This window comes from Denticeps clupeoides, chromosome 13 (genome assembly GCF_900700375.1).
Source record: "Denticeps clupeoides chromosome 13, fDenClu1.1, whole genome shotgun sequence".
NCBI classification, from domain to species: Eukaryota; Metazoa; Chordata; class Actinopteri; order Clupeiformes; family Denticipitidae; genus Denticeps; species Denticeps clupeoides.
Genome location: NC_041719.1, coordinates 1,791,531 through 1,815,791, shown reverse-complemented (window position 1 = coordinate 1,815,791; position 24,261 = coordinate 1,791,531). Strand labels below are relative to the sequence as shown.

At 48.1% G+C, this 24,261-nt stretch overlaps 1 protein-coding gene across 1 annotated transcript in view; it reads left to right on the top strand.

The window, feature by feature from the left end:
* The first annotated feature begins 5,670 nt into the window (after positions 1-5,670).
* Positions 5,671-24,261, top strand: part of LOC114802397 (limbic system-associated membrane protein-like) — a 229,234-nt gene continuing 210,643 nt past the window's right edge. Inside the window, exon 1 of the mRNA XM_029001268.1 lies at positions 5,671-5,924. Coding sequence (XP_028857101.1) covers positions 5,861-5,924 — 64 coding nt within the window. The 5' untranslated portion in view covers positions 5,671-5,860. The remainder of the gene's footprint in view (positions 5,925-24,261) is intronic.

The following is a 24,261-nucleotide window of genomic DNA, read 5'->3' as shown; positions in this document are numbered from 1 at the left end:
AGTATATTATTGATAGGTTGGTAGTATAGTAGTGCAGCAGAATGGTGGAACGATAGTATAGTAGTACGGTAGTGTCGTATTATGATAACACGGTGTGTGGAAACAGTAGTTTAGTATTATGACAGGTTGGCAGTATAGTAGTGTACTGGAATGGTGGAGCAATAGTACAGTAGTACAGTAGTGTGGTATTATGATAGCATGGTGTGTTGAAACAGTAGTATAGTATTATGACAGGCCGGCAGTATAGTAGGGTAGTGAATTGGTGGAGCAGTAGTATAGTAGTACAGTAGTATGGTATTCTAATAGCATAGTGTGGTTGAGCAGTAGTATATTATTGATAGGTTGGTAGTATAGTAGTGCAGCAGAATGGTGGAACGATAGTATAGTAGTACAGTAGTGTGGTATTCTAATAGCATAGTGTGGTGGAGCAGTAGTATAGTATTATGACAGGTTGGCAGTATAGTAGGGTAGTGAATTGGTGGAGCAGTAGTATAGTAGTACAGTAGTGTGGTATTCTAATAGCATAGTGTGGTGGAGCAGTAGTATAGTATTATGACAGGCCAGCAGTATAGTAGGGTAGTGAATTGGTGGAGCAGTAGTATAGTAGTACAGTAGTATGGTATTCTAATAGCATAGTGTGGTTGAGCAGTAGTATATTATGGTGATCGTTTGGTAGTATAGTAGCATAGTAGAATGTAGTAATAGTATTGTGATATGGTAATACAGTAGAGTAGCAGTAAATCGATGCTTTGACCGAATTACCCCATCCTGTTTTTATTTCCGAGTTCTAGTCTCCTCCTCAGATTATCCTTCTCTCAGGAGGATGCAGCTGAAAGTGACTCTGCACGCTTCGGCTCCATCTTGTGAATGCCTCATAGATCAAGAGTGGATCAAGGGACTCGTGTCCTGCTCTTCCAGCCTAATTAGTCTGCGCTGCCACGAGATCTGGGTTCTTTAAACCTCAAGACACGGAACGGTGGCGCCACGCTGCTACTGCGGAGCCACTTCCGCTCTGCAGCCTAATTGGTGCCTATATGCTTTCAGTCCGTGATGTATAGGAGCAGGAGAAATACTAATAAAACCCTTCGGTGGTGAGCTGGTCATCCGCTGGTCATCGTGAGCGGAGGGCCGGACTCGTCTCGGAATGTTTACTGCCATTACACACAAAATAATTGGTCCCAAAGAAATAAGAAGCTGGACGATGAACGTTGGACGTTTTTTTCCACCGACGTCCACCTTCCTTAGCAGAAGGAAGTGACTGTTCTAATACAGGATATAAATAAGAGCAGATGGGAAATTATGAATTTTTGTTGCGAAAGAGGTCGCCCAATCGGAGCAAACGCTGCATGCCGGACCGGCGGCATTACAGGAGATCTGAGGCGCCACTAAGCAGGTGGCAGGTCCGGCCTGGTCCTCCAACCAGCTGGTACCGTGCCACACGCGAGCCGTGCCAAAACAGGGCAAAGCTGCGGGGCAACTACTCCAGAAGTGAGCTCTGCGTTTAACCCTCAGCGCTCGTCCCATTTTTACAGGGACGCAACCTGAAAAACAAACCAATACTTCCTCGGCGGCTCAGCTTAGCGGCGGAGCGGCGTATTCGTGATGTTTCACGTTCAGCGAAACGGTTTCGTCTCGCCGCAGAGACACGGGGAGCGGAAAGGAGCGTAAATAAAATTATTGGCAGCAAACAGCCTGCAGGTCCATCGCCGCTCGTCTGCTGACGACAAGTGAGCGATGGCTTTTGGACGGAACGCTGTTCAAATATTCATACCGGGGTAAGCAGTCGCTCGCACGCGATCAGTCACCCACGAGCTGCACTTAGACATGCGCCATTATATTTCATTTTCAAGACGAATGTCGTTTTGCCGAATGCGGCCTGGGAAATAAGGCCATTACGCCATTAGCTAAGATCTGGGAAATAAGGGGTCAGCTGAAATGAAGTTTTCTTCACAACTTCATTTGTCTCGTGAATACACACCATGATGTGCGGTTCATCTCAGGGTAAAAAAAATCTCTCCTGCAGTACAGGAGCTGTGGCCTTTTAAGACCAGGAACGTAAAATGCGGCTTCAAAGATGTGGGAAATTCAGCAGACGTGGGAAATTTCATTTTAGATCAGATCAGATTAGATTAGATTCTGCTTTTTTTGTCATTGGGCAGAGTACGGTGTACAGAGCACTATTTACACATCTATACAAACATAAACATTACGAAATAATGTAATTATAATGTAAAAATTCATTTACATAATAATGAAAAAGGAGTGTAATATGTATTTATGTACAGTAAAACAGTAATTGTAAAGAGTTGCATGAGTAAAATAAATAGTGTATGGCATTGTCATGTGCCAGTCTAGGGGTTGAGCACATAAAGCAGTTTAACTTTTATTTTATTTTCATATTTGTGAAGTGAAGAGATGTGAAACTGAACTGATTACCATTGTGTGCAGCGCAGCACACCGTGACACGGTGAAACGTGTCCTCTGCATTTGACCATCACCATTGGTGAGCAGTGGGCAGCCATGACAGGCGCCCGGGGAGCAGCGTGTGGGTACGATGCTTTCATCAAGGGAACCATCAGAGTCATTATGGCGAAGCTTCAAGATCTTTATCAGTTGTTAAATGAACGGAATGTACTAAACACTGTTTAGACAGTCGTCCTGGACCATGCTGGGGTGGTCATCCTGGTTCTCTTGACCTCAGTGGGTCCAGTAGAGGACAAGAGGCTTGTTTCTTGTTAGACATGATTGAATTTTGATTGGCTTCAGCTGATCTCTTGCTGGGATTCTGCAGAGCTGCTGGCTGAAGTGCTGATCACACGGGATGAAAGGTTCATTTTTTTTCAATGTTCTATGGTGGTGCTGAACTCTATCCAAGCTCCAGGAGCTGTCCACTTATTCCAGGAGTCGGCAAAGCCAACGTTCCCCCGTCACCACAGCAGGAACAGGGAACAACCAAAACCATAAATGAGAGGAAATAATCCACCACGCCTCGTGTTGATGGAGCTTCTCTCAGGAGCTTCTCTCAGGAGCTGCAGAGTCCTGTAAAGTAAAGTAAATTGTAGTGATTGTCACATGTGATACACAGCAGCACAGCACACGGTGCACACAGTGAAATTTGTCCTCTGCATTTAACCCATCACCCTGAGTGAGCAGTGGGCAGCCATGACAGGCGCCCGGGGAGCAGTGTGTGGGGACGGTGCTTTGCTCAGTGATCGGGATCGGGATTCGAACTGACAACCTTCTGATAACGGGGGTGCTTCCTTAACCGCTAGGCCACCACTGCCCCTAACAAGCATTCTGGAAGTCCTGGAAGGTCCTGGAAGGCTGTGCATTCAGAAAAATGCTTGTTACCTTCTCCAGTCCTACGTCGTGGAGAGTGAGCAGGAAATGTCCCAAATCACTTCCCAAGAAACCCTCCCTAATATTCAGGGGAGGGGGATGGTGTTCTGGGGGGGCGGAGCCGGCACGGATGTGATGAGTCCAGAACCACGGATTAAAATGCTCTTGCCTTGTGGGGGACTGTGAGGAACATTTGCAGGCACATTGATGTTGACGTAGGGGATGGAGCGAGGAGCGTCTCTCCTATTCTTTGCCCGTTTAAAGAGCGTAGGCGTCTGAATCGTTCCTGAATATCTGCTCAGCCCCCGGTCACGGTAACCCACAGTACCTACAAATCGCTCTTCTGTCCAGGGCGGCGAAGCTCCAGCAGGAGCGTCGAAGTAAACAGCTCCCAGCACTGCTGATGAAAGAACTTTTACTTTTACCCACACTTCCCCTCGGCACCAGGGGGCGGGGCCCCGCTCAACCTCTGACTGGGATCTGGGGAAGAAGAGAACCGGAGAGAGAAGTTCCTGATGAGAGAACCGATGAGGGAGAAAGAAGAACTCTGGCGCTGGTGAGAATAATTACAGCGCCGCCTCACAAGGTCCCTGCGGAGTTCACACTCTCCGTAAATATTTGTCTGAGTCCCTCTCTCTCTCTCTCTCTCTGTCCTTGAGAGAATGTGTTAAAATTTGTAATTATTCAGGCCGGTTCACACATTCACACACACACACACACACACACACACACACACACATGCAACCTCTTCTTTTCTCTCTCTGACCCCACAGGGATGATTTATTCAGTGCAGAACTCCAGAATTCCCTCCGCCTCATGTCTACTGTCTTCATCACCCAACGCGAGTCTCACCTTCTTTTCTGAGGCATCAGACATGTCCTGCTGTCTTCCCCTGTCTTCCGCTCATGTGCAGAAGAGTCCACGTGGGTTCGGCTCTATTAATTTTGCTCGCGTTATAGGGAACGGGGTGGCGATGGCATTTTCTGGAGAGGCCTTTGAGGAGCTGGGAGAAGCTGCCTCCTTCTGCCACGGTTCATCTGGATTTAATGTATGTAGCTTGGCAGAGAAAAGGAAACAGGCCTGACACTTATAAAAGATGCTCATTTTAATGAACATTCGCTTGATATTGGATCATTTCGCACACAGGTAACAAATAATGAAGCGAAGCATTAAAACTGAAGCAGCAAATCCTGTTATCGTGCCTCCTGACTCCAGGCAGGACGTGAGATGAAATACCATGAAGAGCATATGTCAAGACAGAAGTGAAGGTCACATTTCCCTCTGACGCATTCAGGGATAAAGGCAGAAGTCATGAAGACCCAGCAGAAGCGCGCAGCTTTTCTCTGATCCCGAGAATAATCCAGGTGCACGTCTCCTGACCGACCCGGGCGTGACGACTGTCTGGGACAGACTCCTCACATGCCCCCGTCCCCCGATCCGTGCTCAAATATTGCCTGAGCCGTGAATACCAAAACACGCCGTGGCAGCTGAAATCGAAGTCGCGAATGATCTCCGGGGCTTTGTGTAGCACGTGGCAGTCAAATGGTAATTGTCCCCGCGCTCTGGAGCTCCGAACCGTCTACAAAGACACGAGAGGAGGATCAGGACGAGAGAGGCGCCTCCACAAAACCGTCCGTTTCCTCCGAGATTGGTGGATTATTGAAATCAGAATGTGACACATTACTAGTCAGTAAAATAAGCACTGAAACGCAAGCGGCAGTTCGTAACATGAAGGCCCAGAACGTGGAAGATATAGATCTCGTCCTGGTTTTTAAGCGAAACAGGTGTCTTTTAACAGCTGAAATCGAGACGGAGCGGCGTGCAATGTGCCTCCACACGTTCCGTCTGTTCGTTTCTCATCTGAAAATGTCAGCTTGGCCGACACATTTCATTTCGAGAGTGACACTGTTTTGATGATGAAGATATTACATTTGGGACGGATGCTGCAGGAAGCTGCTGGGTTAAATACACACTGCAGAAAGAATGAAAAACAGAACCAAATCCATCTGTAATCACGCTCCGTATGTAAGCATTTATTGATTTATGAATATGCAGGCACTTTATCATAATTAAAGCATATGGGGCATCTTGCCAAGGCTTCAAATTATTATAAAGACATTTTTAGAAACTATGAACAAATTCTTTCAAGCCACATGAAAGGTGCGCGTTGATTCCTTATTTTATACTCTGCAGGTGCTCATTAAAACAATTCACGACGTGTGTTAGAACGAGGTGCGTGAGAAACGACCAGCGTGTGTGCGCTCCGCGGCCCGACAGGGGGCAGTAGAGCAGCGCGCTTCTCCGCTCGGCCGTGCGCTCTGCGCCCTGCGCCCTGCGCTCCGGAGTTGGACAGGCTGAGCTGCTCGCTGCTGAAGCTGCTGAAGCTGCTGAAGCTGCTGAGCTGCTTGGCTGCCTGGCTGCCGCGCTGCAGTATCCGGACAGAGGAGCGAGGAGCAGGAGATCCGGAGAGGCGGAGAGGCGGAGGACGTTGCGATTTTATTACCCGACGCCCGAGGAAAACATGCACTGCTTCTGGATACACACGGTCTGGATCCTGGGATTCTTTTTCCTCTTTGGATTTCAAGGTAGGGGATAAAAGTCTCCGAGTTGCCGTCCGCATTTTCTGGAGCGTCGTTGCGTTGCGCGTTGCGCGTTTGCGCGTCCGAGACGCGTGACCCTGCCGTGCGTGAGCAGAGAGAAGAAAGTTGGACGTGGACGCGCGGAGACGTGACCGAGTAGATGATGGAGCACTATGACATCACCAACAGGGGTCACCAACAGCCTCCGGTCAGAGGGTGGGGTGGGGGGTACGGGAGGGGAACCCCGGGATGATGAACCGACCAGCTCCCGTCTAGTTACAAATGAGCCCAGTGACGCCATCAACATAATCCTCCTTCGTTAATGAATTGGGTTGCGCTGCCTCCGCAGCAGAGCATCCATCACGGTCCCTTCGTCCACGGGTCCTCGCTGGGCTGGAAGCAGGGGTCCCATGTCCCTAAAAGCGCCATTAACTGTTAAAAGCCCTGAGGGAACGTTTGGTCAATCCCGACAGTTTGCGGCGTATAGATCACGAGACAGAAATGGAACAGGAGTGTGGCCCAGTGGAACGTATCGATTCCGCTTCTCTCTGTCCTTTATCAATCCAGCACTCCTCCATTCGGAACAGTGGGATTTTAGGAGGAAAAAGTCGTAACGTGGTGCTGTGGGATGTGAACCGGTGTGCGGTTTTGATAGAAATCTTCCTCTTCAGATGGTCTTCTCTCCACACGCGACTCATTTTCTCCATCTGTCCCTCGCTGGGCTGACTGGAGCACCGAGTGTCTCTTGAAACCGGCATGAAGGGAGTGGGGACGAATGAGCTGCTTGATCAGGGCCTTGAGGTCTTTATGCTGCGAGGAGGTTATCTGGGCCCGTTTTCACTCGCCTCTTCAGACATCTGGTCTTTATGAAGATCTCCGTGGTGCTGTGGAGCACTTCTGTATCGGGTTCTGCAGACTGGAGGCTCCCTGCCGTGATTAAATCAGGTTCCTAAGTGGCTGGACCCGAGGTTCATGTTCCCAAACAGCCGCCATCGGCTTTATAAACTGCGTTCTTTGGGTCTGTGAGGGGAGGAGAGGATTGGGTGACTGGTTTGAGGAGTTGTATGATGTGATCTGTATGATGTTTCTGTAGAAGAACATTAGAAGGATGGTTCATCGTGATTCTGCAGTATCTGCTGAGTGGAGATGGCTGGAGGTCATTAAAGAGGAATGTTCTACAGAGTGGGTTAATTACAGTTCAAACTCTTAATTGTCCAAGATGAACGTTCCTCATTGTGTAATCCTGATACCTGTTTTTGAGAGATTCTGATTTTCCTGGAAGTTCAGCTCTGATTATGTCTGGTCACGTTGGCGTAAAAAAAAAAAAATCGGACAAAACCTGCCTTTGTTTCGTCTTAAATCGTTCCCCAGGAAGGTTCCTGCTGTACTGGGGGTCTTCCTCCTCTTCCTTCATCACTATTCACTCCAGCATGGTGGAGTTAAATGGAAGTCAGATTTTAACAGCATGTTCCTCGCTGCAGGTACGGACCCCCCACCCTCGTACCGCATCGCGATGTTCTCTCCAACATCTGCGCGTTTGACTGTGGAACGTTGAGCGTTTGTGTCGCTGTAATTGATTTGAGTTCCCTGCCGTACTCGTCGTATTTGATCTTCACTGGGGAGAATTTGCTATTTTACGTGGTATTTATTGGTGTATTACTCCGTCCTTTAGAGATTTACAGTGTAATTAGCCTAAGAAAACATGTCTAGTCATTTTAATTAGTGCCTTTGTTTCTTTTGAGTTCCTCTTGAACGTCTGTTTTCCTCAACGTTAATCTCGTTACCGTTCCCATAATGAATCACCAATTCCCCGAGCACTAATGGAATTAGATGTCTGTTGCATTAAGAAAAGTAGGGCAGCCGCTGTCCTTGTGCCGCGCCACCCATGCGCCTGGCGTGGAAAATGTCAGGGAATTACTCCGTGCGGCTTACCGGCCAAAACGGCCTCGTTTTAATAATTAGCCGCCGATTGTCTTCGCCCGTACCGTACGGTGAGATGATCTGGGCGGACTGGCTGTTCCTACTCTGTACGTTCCGGTAGCTGAGAGTGAAGTGATCGTCATTGTGATACACTGCAGCACAGCGCACGGCGACACGGTGAAACGTGTCCTCCGCATTTAACCATCACCCTTGGTGAGCGGTGGGCGGCCATGGTAGACGGTACCTTCATCAAGGGGACCTCAGTGGCCACCACTGTCTTGCTGTACTTGTACCCAACACGCTGCAAATTATCGCAAAGTTTGATATAAATGGAGCCGCTTCAGCAGATGTGTTCTGCAGCAGTGATGCGCTGTAATAATTCACCATCTGCTGTCATGTAAAGCCCATTCAGATCGTTTCAACAGAAAGGGTGATAATTGCCTCTGGTCGAATAATGATATTAATATTTAGATGTTGTTGGGAAATGTCAGAATTTGGCAGGAAAACCAAATTAACAAATGATTAAAAAGCTGCAGTAAAGAGTAGTTTTGTGTTTAGCTCATTAGTTTGAATGAAATAGCATTTAACACATTTTCATCTGTTAATTGCAACTGAAAACCACATTTTAGAAGAACATTCCCTGTCGAAGATCTCTCGCTCTCCGTCTACAGTTATACGTGCAGAAGAAGAACCGTGAGTTTCCATCCATCTTATCTTCTGTTTCCAACCTCACAAAAGCCAAATCCACGTATCTCACCGGCTTCTTATCTTTCACCCCACGGAATCCTTCAGTGAATTTTAAATGTCAATCATCTGATTTAGAGCTGGTCGTAAACGGCCTGACAGAAATAACAAATTTCCGTGTTACATCTGAACCTCCAGATATTATTACAATTCTTTATCTGGTATAGATTCACGTGAAGTTTAAATGCAAATGGATGACGCTGGCATGACTTGCATGTCAGATCATCGAGTCATGAAAAAAAAAACATCTTCAGAATTGAGATACCCTCACCCCAATGCATGATGGATCTGACTGGTGAGCGCTTGTTCTCTGGCGACTTTTTTTTTAACGATGGTCACTCAACTGGGGTGTCCATGGACAATCTCATTTTACTCGTCTCTACGCAGATACTCGTCCAATCTGTGGTCATCTCCCAACTAGACTACTAGACTCTTGGCTGGTCTACCTCTTAGCGCAACTCAACATCTCCGGCTGATCCAGTCCCTTTAGTGAGGAGCATACTGTTAAAATCTGACTTCCATTTAACTCCAACCTGCTGGAGTGAATAACGATGAAGACTTTTTGAGCGTCTGCCACCAGCTGCAAAATGGTGAGGAACCCTCTTGATGTCACGCCACCGTTTCTCCAGAACGGCAGACCTGGACTCCAGTCCTCCCGTAGATTGTAATCAGCACCCCTGTCTCGGTGCTGAGGGTCAGCCGCCAGCTTCCAACGGCCGCCAACAAGCCACCGTACGAGTCGCATTTTAGTGACTTTGTGGCACGAGAGCCAATCAGCATCCTGCAATCAAAGCCGATTTTCAGTAAACAGCCCCGCCCCCCTGGCCTTGGTGCCGCCGGTAGTTCTCCCTGAGAGTTTTCAGCTCAGAGCTTCTTCTCAGGGGGACCGAGATGGTGAACCTCTTACAACATCCTCCTTAGCAACGACAGTAATGTATCGATACTCCACTTTTGCCGCTGCTGGTTGACAGAAATTGCGGCAGAACACCGCAATTTTCCCCAGGCACTGGGGCGGGCAGCCCCTGCCCCGACGTTTACGCGAGAGACGCACGTTAAACGTGATTCTGCAGCATCGTGCGCTGTATTTCAGATGGAAAATGTGGACCAGCCCGTTTGCAGGAAGTGCTTCACAGTCGGCGTTATCAAAGCGAGCAGCTTCCTCAGAAGAAAACTGGATATTTACACAAAAAGCGAATAGAACTTTTAAGACATTTTATTTATTGGCCTTTTTCTATTTATTACGTTTCTGTTTTCATTGAATTGGTCTTTGGTGGCGTTCTGACTTTATTCAAAATATTCTTTATTTCAGAAGTATTTGTTTTTCGTATTTGTAGTATCAAAACTAGTACTGAGTGCAAAGTTTGAAATTATTATTGAAATTGTTATTGAATTAATCGGCGGAAAGAGGCGTCGCCTCCCCCGGCCTTTCATTTCATCAACAACAACAACAACATTTATTTCTTATATAGCCCAAAATCACATACAGTACGTCTCAATGGGCTTTGACAGGCCCTACAGTTGACACCCCCCACACTTGACCCTTCTGCACACAAGGAAAAACTCCACAGAAAAAAACGTTGGGAAGGAGTGATAGAGAGAGGGACGTCCTTCCAGGGTAGAGTGAGCCTGCAAATGGTGTCAGTGCAGGGTTGGGGATGATATAATAATAAGTCCTACAGTTGTAGGGTTGGAGAAGTCCAGGATGTAGTCAGTGTCATGGTCTAGATTACGTGTCCATAGTGATGTTACTGGTCCACTTGAAGATCCCTGAAGCTGTATTTTTCATCACCGTGTCCAGTTTCAGCTCCACTCCGCAGATGCGTGTCCTGATGTTCTTTTCTGCACACTGTCTCCATGTGGCCTGGACGCTGGGGTCCCGAACTAAACGCGACTGCAGAATAGAGTAACGGCATTTTTCGGGAAAGGAAAGACGGGTCCACGATGGGCTTCTGCTGTTCTGCATAAGCGCATTAAGGATTTTATCTCGCGCTCTTCGTGCTGGATTAAGACCACAGTGTCCTACATGTCTTCTGTGATGTCTTCGCCACCGAATGATGGATTAAAGCTCAATTTTTTGGGGGGGTTTGGGTTAGAACGGTCAGCTGCGTTTTTCCGCCGCCAGCTCGAGTTTGTCTATCGCTCGGTTCTGACAGGCGTGAAGATCACTGCTGGTTTTATTGTTTGGCTGGCAGGACTGATCGCCAGGTTTAGCTGCTTCTGCCCATCCTATGGGAGCGTTTTGGCAGGGTGCATGATGGGAGGAATCTGTAATTGGTTTGTCGGGGAATTCTGGGCACACAAAAGTGTCATGTTGCAGAACGTTCTAAAGGGCCTAAATATAACTGGAGGGAAGATGAGCATAAAGGGAGTCGTAAGCGAACATGCTGGTGAGTTTTCTTTTAACCCATTTAGCGGGAATCCAGGCCTTTTCTCGGATTTCTCCCGTTAATTGTTCAGCTCGTTCTCAGCAGAGACCCAACTGAGCGGCGCCCTTGATGAAGGTTGGGACCACGAGCTGTTGAGTCTAGAAAATGACTACAGCAGCTAATGATCTCAGGTTCACTTGTCCTTTATAAGCTGAGGCTAAATTAGAGGAGTTTTTCACACATCGATTCACTGTAGATCCAACAAAGTGGCACCATCATCGCTTAAGGGCTCACGCATGAGATGTAATCCCAGAACCCGTGGAAGGATGATATATTCATGATCCCTTCTTCTTGCAGGTGGACCAGGGATTTCGGCTTTTTTTTTTTAAATGAAGGGTTCTGCACTGCGTTCCAGTAATGAGAGAGATGTGACATTGCGGTCAGGTTTAGGAGCTGCTGTGGATCCTGTTCCTGTGTTGCTGATGAGATCAGACAGCCTGGCCTCCAGCCCGGACTTGTGTAACTGCTGCTTTTGTTGAAGAGAGAAATTAATGTTCTGGGTATAAACAACAATGACTTACCACAATATTAATAATCACTTTTTTAAACCCGACACACACACACACACACACACCGCCAGCTCTCATGTGTCTAAAAAGAGGATTCGCAGAAATAACTTGCTGGTTATCTGCACGGTGTAGAGGAGGAACTAACTACCCGCACAGCACTTTTTTATTCCTGACACCCAGAAGATGAACTGTAATGATGTTTTATGAGCATAGTTTAAAATAAGAGGGGCCTGTAGGCATGATTGACATGATAAATATGCTTCAAGAAATCTGATGTGTGAGATGTGTGAAATGTGATATAGCCTACAATAGCCTACAATTTTAAGGATAACATACATACATACATACATACATACATACATACATCACCATATACTGTATCACATACATACATCAACACACATATCACATACTTACATTACGTCATATATCACATACATTCATGCATCACCATATACTGTATATCACATATATACATCACCGCATATATCACATATATACATACATCAGAATATACTGTATATCACATATATATTCACCACATATATCACATACATACATACTGTACGTCACCATATACTGTATATCACATATATCACCACACCACACACCATTTCAGGTGACGACCTCTTGAAGCTCATCGAGAGAATGCCAAGAGTGTGCAAAGCAGTAACCAGAGCAAAGAAGCTAGAATATAAAACATGTTTTCACTTATTTCACCTTTTTTTGTTAAGTACATAACTGCACGTGTTCATTCATAGTTCTGATGCCTTCAGTGAGAATCTACCAACGTAAATGGTCATGAAGATAAAGAAAACACGTTGAATGAGAAGGTGTCCAAACTTTTGGCCTTTACTGTACATCACCATATATTACATAGATACATCATCATATACTGTATATCACATATATACATCACAACACATACTTATCTTACGTCATATATCACATACATACATCACTAATTCACATATATACATCACCACATATATCACATACTGTTGGGATTTTTGGAGGTGAAGGGACATTTTGATGCTCCTGAAGATCTTCACCGTCCACTCTGCTTTGTCTGCTGGTGGTTTGTGGTGCTCAGCGATGGGCGGGCCACCTTCTGGTCCGTGACCTGGGAGCGGCATCAGTCGTGCAGACGAGTCGTGGCTGGAAGAAAGTTGCCGGCGTGACCTAGTTGTGGCGACGGTGGAGCCTAGTGCATGATCGGCCACACGAGACGTGGAAACAGAAGGCCTCTCGAGCGGCGGGGCGGCGCGGCTATTTACACTGACTGTGCCGATGTCCTTGGCTCGCGCCGACGCCCGAGGTCCCCTGCAGTGTTGGCATTCTATTGTGTGAAAGCAAAGCAACGGAGAATTGAATCCCTTTCACTGACACAAACAGCAGTGTAGAAAAGTGAACCGCGGCGTCCTTGAACACGAGCTGCAACTTTCTGCCGGTCGGTTCGGGAAGAGCGACGCCGGGCCGCAGCCTGGAACGTTGCGCCGGTCTTTCTCAATGCATTCTGCGGGTGTGACGGTGACGCTGCTGCAGGGTTCTGGTGCTCCAGATTGTTACTTCACTTTACTTGGCAATCCTCGTTCGGTTTCTATAGATTTTGAACACATTTCACTGTGTGCACCGTGTGCTGTGCTGCTGCATATCACAAGTGACAATCACTTCACTTTTTTTTTTTATCAAAATATACTGTACATCACATATATACCTCACCACACATATCACATATTGTATTATTATATAGTATATATAGTATTAGTATTATATTATTAGTAGTATACAGTATTAGTATTACATCAGACTGCAGGCGGGTTCCTCACGCCACGTAATCGTGTTTTAGTCCACGATCACTTCTCAGGCAGAAATAACGTCAGGACTGAATTATTTACGGCCCCTTTAGTCATCGATCTGAGTTTCTGGTTCAGGGAAGGACACGTCCACACAGCTTCACAAGCGGGGGGCTTTATTACATAAACCGTATTACAGGCCACTGCCGGCCGAGCAGAGATTCAAGTTCTATAAGCCACACCAGCGCTGACAGCCGGGTGTAGGCGGGGCACGCACAGCAGATGGGGGCGGTTGAGGAAGGTTGCCGGTTCGAATCCCGATCCGCCATGGTGCCACCGAGGTGACACCAAGCAAAGTCACTGTCCCCACACGCTGCTCCCCGGGCGCCTGTCATGGCTGCCCACTGCTCACTCAGTGTGATGGTTAAATGGAGAGGACACGTTTTACCGTGACACCGTATCACAAAAAAGTAAAGTGAAGTGATTGTCACACGGTGCACACAGTGAAATTTGTCCTCTGCATTTAACCATCACCCTGAGTGAGCAGTGGGCACCATGACAGGCGCCAGGGAGCAGTGTGTGGGGACGGTGCTCTGCTCAGCTTCCACCGCCCGGCAGTGACAATCGCTTCACTTTCATGGAGGAAGTTGTGGAGAAGGCCTGTGGAAGTCCGGTTGGGGGATCCCTGGGTTCTGGCGTGGAGGAAATGTGCGGCGTTGCGCGCAGACCCAGCGGTAGCATTGAGCGCACGATGGTAGTTTTGTTCATGAAGGTTGCTGGCCTTGGCCAGCGCGGTGAAGTACGCCGCATGAAGAGACCTCGCCGGAGTTTTGTTCACCCGGATCCGCTAATTAGCCACAATTCATCAGCTGCCAGCCAGCGGTAATTAGCGGCTGCCGCAAAACCATGGTGGGAGCTTCATGGTGTCTGACAGCCGCTGGATTTCTCCTCGTGTCCTCCAGCTAGATTATTTACTCGACTCTCAGTGACCTGCTTCATATAACATGGATGCTGGACCAGAGGCTGGATTGACAGATCAAGAGAGGCTCGTGTAGGAGAGGTGGAGGGAGGTCAGCTCGATAAACCTGGGCAGATGGAACTCGTCACGGTGTGAAGGTATCGTGTGCGGTTCGTTTTATTTTACTTGTTTGTTCGCCACATTGTAGCATCAAATGAGCCAATATGGCGCCCTGTTAAATGTGGGAGAGACACTCTCCTACCAACCAGAAGACCCAGGTTCAAACCCCACTTGCTACTCTTGTGTCCCCGAGCAAGACGTCTCTAGGAGGACTGTTCTAAAATACACATGGCGGGTATGACAGAGCCTGGTGGGCATTTCAGGGTTAATTTTTTCATCTTCTGCGTGACTGCACTGAGCTTGGAGCTTCGTACAAATATTTTTCCAGGCCAGATACGAGCCTCCGAGGCCCAGTCCCGAGTCGTGAGAAGGTCTGGTGCTGGTGAATCAACAATGTCTTCTCTGATATGAAGCCTGTTCCTCCTCCTCCTACTTCTCCTCCTCCTCCTGTGGAGCAGAAGACCTGTCCACAGCTGATGCGGCGTGAGAATGTGATGTGGGGAGAAGTTGTCGGTTAAATGACAGACAGTGAAGGCCTTTCATCACGGGCTGAGCTGCAGACCCGCTGCCACCTCGTCCGGACGGATTCTCCACATTAAGTGGAGGTTTGAAGGTGCCGGCGCGGCAGGATGCTGGTGGAGGGTGGAGGCCTCAGCGGTGATGGAAACTCCACTGTTAACCTTTCAGCCCTGACAGGGCCGGCAGAAAACCGGAGCACAAAATCACGGATGCTGTCCAAACTTCTAGAGAACGTCATGTGTGATGTGGCTGGGTGTAGCCAGGCTGCAGAATTCAGAAATAACGTGGCCTGCCCATCGTTTCATAAAGCTTTCATCTATTAAAAAAAATAACTACGATTAATCTGCATAAACTGTCATATAGTCGATTTTTTCATTCTTGTAGAGTGTAGTTGTCTCAGCCTAGAACACCGGAAAGCAGACGGTAGTGCATGCTTACGGTTCCACTGAAGGACGAGGAACAGAACCAAAATAATTCATGTTTAGTTGTGTTTGGACTCCGGAACCCGGGAGGGTGAATCTTGTTTCATTTATTTCCTGTTTGGATTCACTGGGCGTCTCGTGTCCTCCGGTCAAACAGCCGAAATGGCCGAACCGCCCCCCACTTCTCTCAATACCGGAGCCCTAAAAAGCCAAGATCTAAAAGTATATCAACAGTTAACGCAGAGAATCAGGACGTCGCCTCCGTTATGCAGAGGAGGAAGGTTCTCGATGTTCTCTATACGTTTGCTCCCGGTGAAAAACTGCTCTTGAATGCAATTTAAACTCCATTTACCGTATCAGCTCCCTCACCACAGTCACTTTCGGGAGCATATTTCCATGATAATGCTGTTTTATGCGTGTGTGTGTGTGTGTGTGTGTGTGTGTGTGGTTTTTTTTTGGTTTCGCTCGGTTTCATGGCCACGCAGCTCTAATTAACCCAGTAAAGCATGACGCCTGTGAAACTGGGAGAATGGGCCCGAATTAAAATGTCATTTAAGATCATTTATGATTTCATCATTTGATCATTAGCGCCCACGCAGACAAAATCTGAATAGCATTTTTGCCCCGTTCGCCCCGGTCGCATCTGGCTAATTAGCTGAACTGTCACCGGCTTCGGCCGCGGCGCCAGGGCATCCTGGGGGATGATGATGGGGGGACGCATCGCCACATGTCGGGGGAACGGCCCCCGAAGATGTGAGAGATTCCGGAACATTCCCCGTGAATAAGGCCGTTTTTTTTTTTTTTTTTTTTCGTGGCTCAAGGACACGTCTGTGTGCAGGAAAGTTCCGGGGCGTTTCTTGCGCTCGCCGCTTTTATCTTTTTAGCGTAATATCCGCCCCCTCGCTGTGTCAACAGGCCTCTTTTTTTTTTTGTGTCAGCGTTTTGATCTGCCTGAATTATGTTCTCCCACACAAAGCCCATCAGCGGCGAGCCGGGCGAGCCGGGATGATTCATGAGTGTGTGGAGCTGTCTGCTGAATACCGAATCAACTCGTAACTCTGCAGTCGCGGCCCAGGATGCTCTCTGCTCGCCTGATAGCGCCGTGCCGGCGGTGGTGGAGGGGTTTTCCGTTGATCACCGGTGAAGAAGAAGCTGTTGTTTAACATCAACATACATACAGCAGGACACCGACTGGAGGGTGATGATGATGATGATGGTCTCTCTCTCTCTCTCTGTGTTTAACTGTGGCTGTTAGTCTGAAGTGTGTGACCTCATGAGGGCGTCGGCGCTCGCCCACGCGGTAAACGAGGGTGCGGAATTCCTTGTGCGGAATTTCGCGGCTCTGTGTGGTAACGGGGTGAGGAGGTTCTGCGGTGGCGGTGCTGGAGTGGCAGAATGTGCCCCTCCGCTATCTGGAACCTTCCTGCCGGCTGCTCCTCGGGGAAAAGGGTGGTAGTAGCCTAGCGGGTAACACACTCGCCTGTGAACCAGAAGACCCAGGTTCGAATCCCACTTACGACCATTGTGTCCCTGAGCAGGACACTTAACCCTAAATTGCTCCAGGGGGGGACTACTGATTGTAAGTCGCTCTGGATAAGGGCGTCTGATAAATAATGTAATGTAAATGTAAATGTAAATGTAAAAGCTCCACAGCTCTGTTATTAGCATCCATCCATTTCAGACAGGAGCTAGAGGGGCGGCGGTGACATAGCGGTTAAGGAAGCGGCCCCGTAATCAGAAGGTTGCCGGTTCGAATCCCGGTCCGCCAAGGTGCCACTGAGCAAAGCACCGTCCCCACACGCTGCTCCCCGGGCGCCTGTCATGGTGCCCACTGCTCACCAAGGGTGACGGTTAAAAGCAGAGGACACATTTCACCGTGTGCACCGTGTGCTGTGCTGCTGTGTATCATAATGACAATCACTTCACTTTCACTTTTTTTTTTAGATGATGGCAGCGGCCACTTTGAATTCCACTTTATTTCCTGAACGCTGTGGGACCTGAAGGACCAGCTTATGTTCTCGTCCACATTACCGTTTGAGGCGTACTGCGACATGGCGCCGGATGCGGCGTCTCTTTAATTTACACGGTTGGGGGGCGGGCTGGACGGAGGTCGAGCCACGCCAGCGTGGACCTGATGTAATTTTTTTTAAATGGAAGGATCATGATAACCTGGTTAGGCCTCCCTGCGGCAGGCAGAATGAGGGGTGGCGCCGGGGCGCGGCACCACGCGGCGCCTCAGATTAACTCCCGAAGCCGCGCCCGCCGTCCTACTTCCTCCTTTAATTGAACGCAGTGGTGCTGGGTGCAGCCTGCTGATCTGGCCGGCATCAAGGCACAAGACAATCATCCGTGTCAGATTGCATTCTACTCATCCTGGTCCCTACGGCACGGCGAGGGCTGTTAGAACGGCGTTAGAACGGCGTTAGAACGCCGTGACTGTATTATGAGGGTCGTCCATCCAACTCGCCACAAACACAAGTCACATGTCGAAACAAAGTCAAAGTTCACTGATGTTGAAATGGCCGCAGAAACAGAGTGAACAGCTGGATATAGAAGAGATGAAAGAACGATCACGTTACATGATGAATAGAGCAATATTTTTAAAAAGTTCCGTTTTAAACATTAAAAAAATGACATAATTTCTATTTAGATACAGTAAGGCTACAATTAATTAATTAATTAATTTCTATTTATTCTATAAATTCTACTAATTAATTTATATCTAGTTAATTTCTATTTTACCGCACTGCCTTTATATTCATGTCTTTCATACTCTATATCTGTTCTTACCTGGTACTGGTCGTACCGTAGTACTGTTATACGTTTCTGCCTGTAAATACTGATTCTGCAGCTTCGTGCTTTTTAGATTTTTGTTGTCCACGTGACAGCGTTCAGAGAACATTTAAAGTTTTTTTAAAGTGAAGTTATTGTCACATGTGATACACAGCAGCACAGCACACGGTGCACATGGGGAAATTTGTCCTCTGCATTTAACCATCACCCTGAGTGAGCAGTGGGCGGCCATGACAGGCGCCTGGGGAGCTTTGTTCAGCAGCACCTTGGCGGATCGGGATTCGAACCGGCAACCTTCTGATTACAGGGCCGCTTCCTTAACCGCTAGGCCACCACTGCCCCACACAGCATGTCAGAAGTTTATTGCCAAACCCTCTGTGTTCTTGCACAAGGAACAGTGGTGACGTCTCCAGTTTTCTGCACTTGTCCCTGTTTACTCTGTGTCCCTGTCTCGCACTGCTGGCCGTGTCTTGAGATGAATGGTTATGAGCCGGTTGGATTGGTTGCCGTTGTACTTCCTCTCCTCATGCCGTGGCTATTAATAGCATCTCCTCGAACCAGGCCAGGCCTTCAGACGCCGGCGTCCCGCCCCACTCCGTCATCTTGATCGCCGTTACTCCACGGGCACAGAGGTGACCCCGTGTCCCCCGCGCGCTGTACGGTCCTGTCCGGGGTGTGACCCGGGGGTCCCGCTGCTGTCTGACTGCTGTCCCACACGCCGCCCCACCGGAGAGGCTGTCAGCGCGCTCGTCTCCACCCGCCCCGGCTGTCACCGCGGCGGCTGAGTGGCCGCAACGTGACGGGACCAGGGGTCGAGCTGCCCCGCGTCACGCCCGTGCATAATTACCACTTTCATTAAGCGCGATTAGAGCAGAAACATCCACGTTCCTGCTCTTCTAATTCAGTCTGATGTAAATATTGTAAATGTTGTGATTCGGCCCGGTTCTCAATCTTCTGCCACCCGAACCTCCTGACCAGCGGAGATTAAAAACCCGCATTATAATTGAAATGGGTTTGGGGAGTCGGGGATGAGGCAGGAGGAAAGTCCGGGTTCAGCAGATGTGAAGGTTTCCGAGGGAGAAGCGTGTGCAGAAGAACTCCGGAGAGAGCGTGGAGACGCACCGGGAATGAGGAAGCAAAGTAAATATTCAATAGGCTGATGGAGGGATGCTGAAGGGGTAAAAAGCAATAATCGTAAAAAGCAAGCAGGCCCAAGCGGATCCATATCGTGCCTTCGTTACCGTACATGAGCATTCGTTATCAGGGGGGGGCGGGAGCCCGGTCCATCACAGCCGAGCCCCATCGGAACTGGGCTGCGTTTCAAATCCCTTGAACCAAGATGTCCAGCTTCTGCACCTCCTTCTTGCTCCAGTCCTCAGTCGTTAGGGCAGGTTTAATAAAGATGTCAGTAAAATGTGGTTTTTCGGTCTTGAAATAATATTACACTGCAGTTATGTCTCTATGGTAACAGTGATCAGCAGAGATGAAGCTCATATCTTCTGTTCTGGACGTGCTGGTGGACGCAGATGTCGTCTGCTGGACCTTAACCAGTGGTGAAGGACATTCTGTCTATAGAAGAAGAGAATATTACGTATGGAACCCAGCTTTAGAACAGTTATAGAGGTGCATCCGGTAACTCGGGCCCGTTTTGCTGTGCATGGTTAAGGATAAAATGATATAAAACTCAAATAAAAATATAATAATGGGGGGAGAATAAAACAGAATAAAAGAGAAGTAAGACGTCACTGGGCCGTGATTGTAGATACCGCGCTGACACAGTTACAAGTTCATCTGAGAGGTACAATTCTCAGCGACTGTGCTGTTCCGACCTCGAGGGGAAGTTCATTCCAAGACAGAGAAGAGTCTAGACGAGTGTCCTCCTCGTAGCTTCAGCGGTGGAGGGACCAGGCGAGCAGGACTGGGATAATATGGGCTCGTGTTTGGATCCAGTGGCGGGAGCGTAGCGGTGGGGCGCCGTGCTGTATTAGCTGTAGGACTGAACGAGGATCTGGGTGGCCTGTGTTGACGGATGATGGCGGATCCACCTGACATTGTACAGAAGGAATGAGCGGGAAAGATTGGTGATGTGAGTGAAGAAGGAGTTTCGGTTGTCTATAGTTACTCCACACACACGAGTTCAGTGTTCCAGTTCCAGATATGAATTATGTTATTACATATAGAACACTGATGGTGATCATTGCAGCCCTGCAGTGCTGTATAGTGTTTTTTTGTGATTTAATCAGTAAATTCTGAATGTTCCAACCAGCCTTTGGTTTCTATTTTTACTGCTGTGTGTTTGGTGTAATTATGGCTTCATTAGGCTCGTGCCTCATTACATGGCGTCCCATGTGACCGGATGAGATGTTCTGTACGGGTGACCTGTGCTCCTCGCTGGTGGCGTCGTATATGGAATGAGGAACGTCTCTTCCCACGTTTCTATAAGAATAACTCATTTTCTCCGTAATTGGGTCACGTTGTGAAAATGTGTGAATATTTTTTTTACTCTGGATTAAACCCTTTATGGGTTTAATTTACATTCATTTTGTAGCTGACAGCACTCCTGGAGCTGAATAAAATCATATCATCAGTCTGGCTGTGTACTGATAGGATTGGCTGATTTGCAGTCATCAGGTTCATCGTGCTGCTGAAGTTATTTTAATCCAGACCTCCACGCCAATGAAGCTCGGCAGGAAGGTGGGGTGAAGTGACGAGGGGGTGGAGCTTGTGCTGCTGATGTGACACTTTTACTTAGAGCAGATGTTCAGGGGTCAGCGCTGAACTGCACCACAATCACAAACAACCGAGCGTCCATTTCCCCTGTGCATGTTGTTGCAAGAGGTCGGCAGAAGGGAATTCTCAACACACACGCACACACACACACACACACACACACACACACACACACACTAAGCTGTAAATAAGTCCCATTCTAACTTTCCTACCGACATGTTGAATCTCAGGAACTTTGACTGAAGATGTCATATTCTCCTGCCTCTCCAGCTGCTACGTTTCCCTGGTTTCTCAAGGCGTGTGTGACGAGTGTGTGTGTGTGTGTGTGTGTGTGTGTGCATCACCTCTACAGTCACAACATTACTGTCACTTATGAATTTGTGAGTGTAGATCTGGTGTTTCACCTTGCTGATGTTGACCTTTCAATCCAACATAGGAAAAGTAACATTGGTGGCCCCACCCACTGTCCTTATATTTACATCACATGAAAAGAAAAAGAAAAGGGAAAGTGAAGTGATTGTCACTTGTGATACACAGCAGCACAGCACACAGTGCACACAGTGAAATTTGTCCTCTGCATTTATCCCATCACCCTTGGTGAGCAGTGGGCAGCCATGACAGGCGCCCGGGGAGCAGTGTGTGGGGACGGTGCTTTGCTCAGTGGCACCTTGGCGGACCGGGATTCGAACCGGCAACCTTGGATCTGTCGTTGCTTTATGCCAGGTAATTACCAGGTAATTTGTTCCACATCTTCAACACACACATAACCATAAACTCGCCACTATCTGTTTATCCACAACATGTTCCTGTTGGAGAACATGACCCATGTTGAGGAAGACCTGATGGCCACTTCATGAGTAGCACTGGAGATGGACTCGTGATGAGGATTCTCATCAGTTTCATGTTCGTCAGAATTCATAAAGCCTCTCAATGACTCCAATAAACAACATTTATTGTAATATTTTCCCTGGTGGGTTTTAAATGATTCACCTGGGTTTAGCTTCTGAAAACTCCTCACCGAGTCTCTTTGTTCCCTCACTTGTCTTGACCCATTTCCAGAGTCATTAATTTCACAGGAGATTTGTCTCTACCTCTCCTCTTGAAAGAGGAGCTCAGCGGGGCATCAGATGCAGGTGAGTGGCGCAGGAGTACCAGGGTGTACCACTCCATCCGCCGGAGTCATCTGGTGTAGTCAGAGCATCGATCAGGGCTGCAGAAGAAGCGTGAGTCCCTCAGAACCTGGCTGGTGGTTCTGGTCCATGCTGGTCCATCGCTATTTCTGTCAAAGTTCATATAAAATATTTTTATTTGCAGACCATGTCTTCCATGCATGTACATTTATTTAAGTCTGGGGTCATCTCATGTCAAAGGCCCCATGAACAAACCCTAGAGTTTTGTTCTCTGATGTGGAAATGATGTGGCCATCTCAGATCCAAGACCTGGGATTGGGTTGAGGAAATATGTGGCCGTGAGTAGAGGCGTGAACCTTCACAGGTCTCACGATTCGATTCGATTGTGATTATCAACGCCTCGATTATCAATGCATCGCGATGCATCCCATCAGTTTTTGTACATTTCTTCACAATATGTTTCATGAGAGATGAGAGTTAAGGCCTCGTTCACGCGGCCGTCTGAGAGAGACCTCAGTCTCCTGCACAGTTCTCTTTCTCTCTCTCTCTCTCTCTCTCTCTTTCTCTCTCTCCACTCACCCCTTCTGCTCAGCCTCTTTTATTTGAGTACAAGTTGCACAATACAGCCTCTCCGTCCATACCATGAACGGAAATATATATATATATATAAATATATATATATTATAATCAGATAACATGACAAGCAGCAGACAGCGTGGCGTGCAGCAGTTCCTCCTCAGCAGTCTGGAACAGACCGGAACGCCTTTGAAGTTTCGCGACTCGCTCAATAACAGGAACCGCCCTGTCCTCCAACGTCCTTAAATGAAGATGTGAACCTGCTGCAGTGTGTTAGAAACGCTCGAAGCGAATACTAAGCACACTATCCGAATAACTATACATAGTTATGCATACTGCCGAAACCCTGATGAGCGTTAAACAATGACGAGGGCGAAGCGGCAAGCGGTTGCAGCTACAAAGCGGAGCAAAGCTGTGTATGGCGTTAAGTTTGGAACGTACCTGTGGACGAGGCCAAACTCCTACCCGGATCAGGCCGCTACAGGCCCCTATAAAGTACAAAAGGGTCACCGCCTCGTGGCAGGTCATGGGGTCTCACGCTAGCCAGATAGCTTCTGGGAAATGACCACGTGCTTTCTTTTCTCCTTTTTCTCCTACTGCTGCAGAATTTCAGTAATAAAAATGTCTGTAGACATTTATGCTGCAGATCGAATAACGCGTCTACGGCTACGGTAACGGCGTCCGGGTGTTACGTGTTTAACATGTACAGCATAACTCTGATCTACATGCCTCCAGAGACTTTCCGTTTGTTGTCCCACTGATGGACTTTATTAACTCGGTGAAAAAACAAATTACGTCGTGGGCCAAGAGAGCACATGGCGTTCCTCAGCGACCCCCCCCCCCCCCCCCCCCCATTCCCGGCGCTAGACGGGAAATCACTTACCTGCTGCACTTGTGCAGATTGCACTTCCCATCTGCTGACTCATTTGCCGAGGACCATCAATCAGCGCTCACGCCGCCCTGTGCATCTGCATTCGTGCTTAATGAGAAGTTCCGAAGCGGGCGGGGCGTCCCAGCCCAACGTCACTCATCGGAAGGGTCTGCTTTGTAATTCCGCCGTAATTGAATGTCATTGTTCCAAAGGCGTCTGAGGAGGGTCCTTCCGTCCACGCGTCGCCAAGCATTTCCATCTAAATAAGATTTGCCTGATTTAAACGACTCTCTGCTTTATGTGTGACTTTGAGCGCTCCTCCACATGCGCGCCGATCGAGTACAATTACCGCTTCAAGATTTTATTTTTTTTTAATGGAAATGGACCTGCGGAGGAAATAATAAGCCGCAGAACCCACCGCTGCAGTGGCGCTATGTTGCCGCGACCTGAAATCAGAAATCTTAATGGAATATTCAAACACAAACACTCCCCCTCAGAGCGACGGCTGCATTCTGCTCCTCCATTTGCATTTCATTTGCAGTGGCTTAGTTACATATTCCTGTCAGCGAGGGTCTCTGATGCGCCCCTGCGAACAGAAAGTTAACAGGAACCTCCTCGCTGGGCCCAAATTGTTCCCTCGGAGATCATTTTCATTCGCCCCTCCATCCAGCGAGCCGAGGCCAGACTTTTAATGACTTCACCGCGCCCAGTGTCTTCGAGCACGACAGGACGGGCATCATTAGAAGACGTGCCCCTCTCAATATAACATCATTCGAGTGAACGACAGGAGGGACAGGCGCTTTTATCTGAATTATGACATTTATGGTGG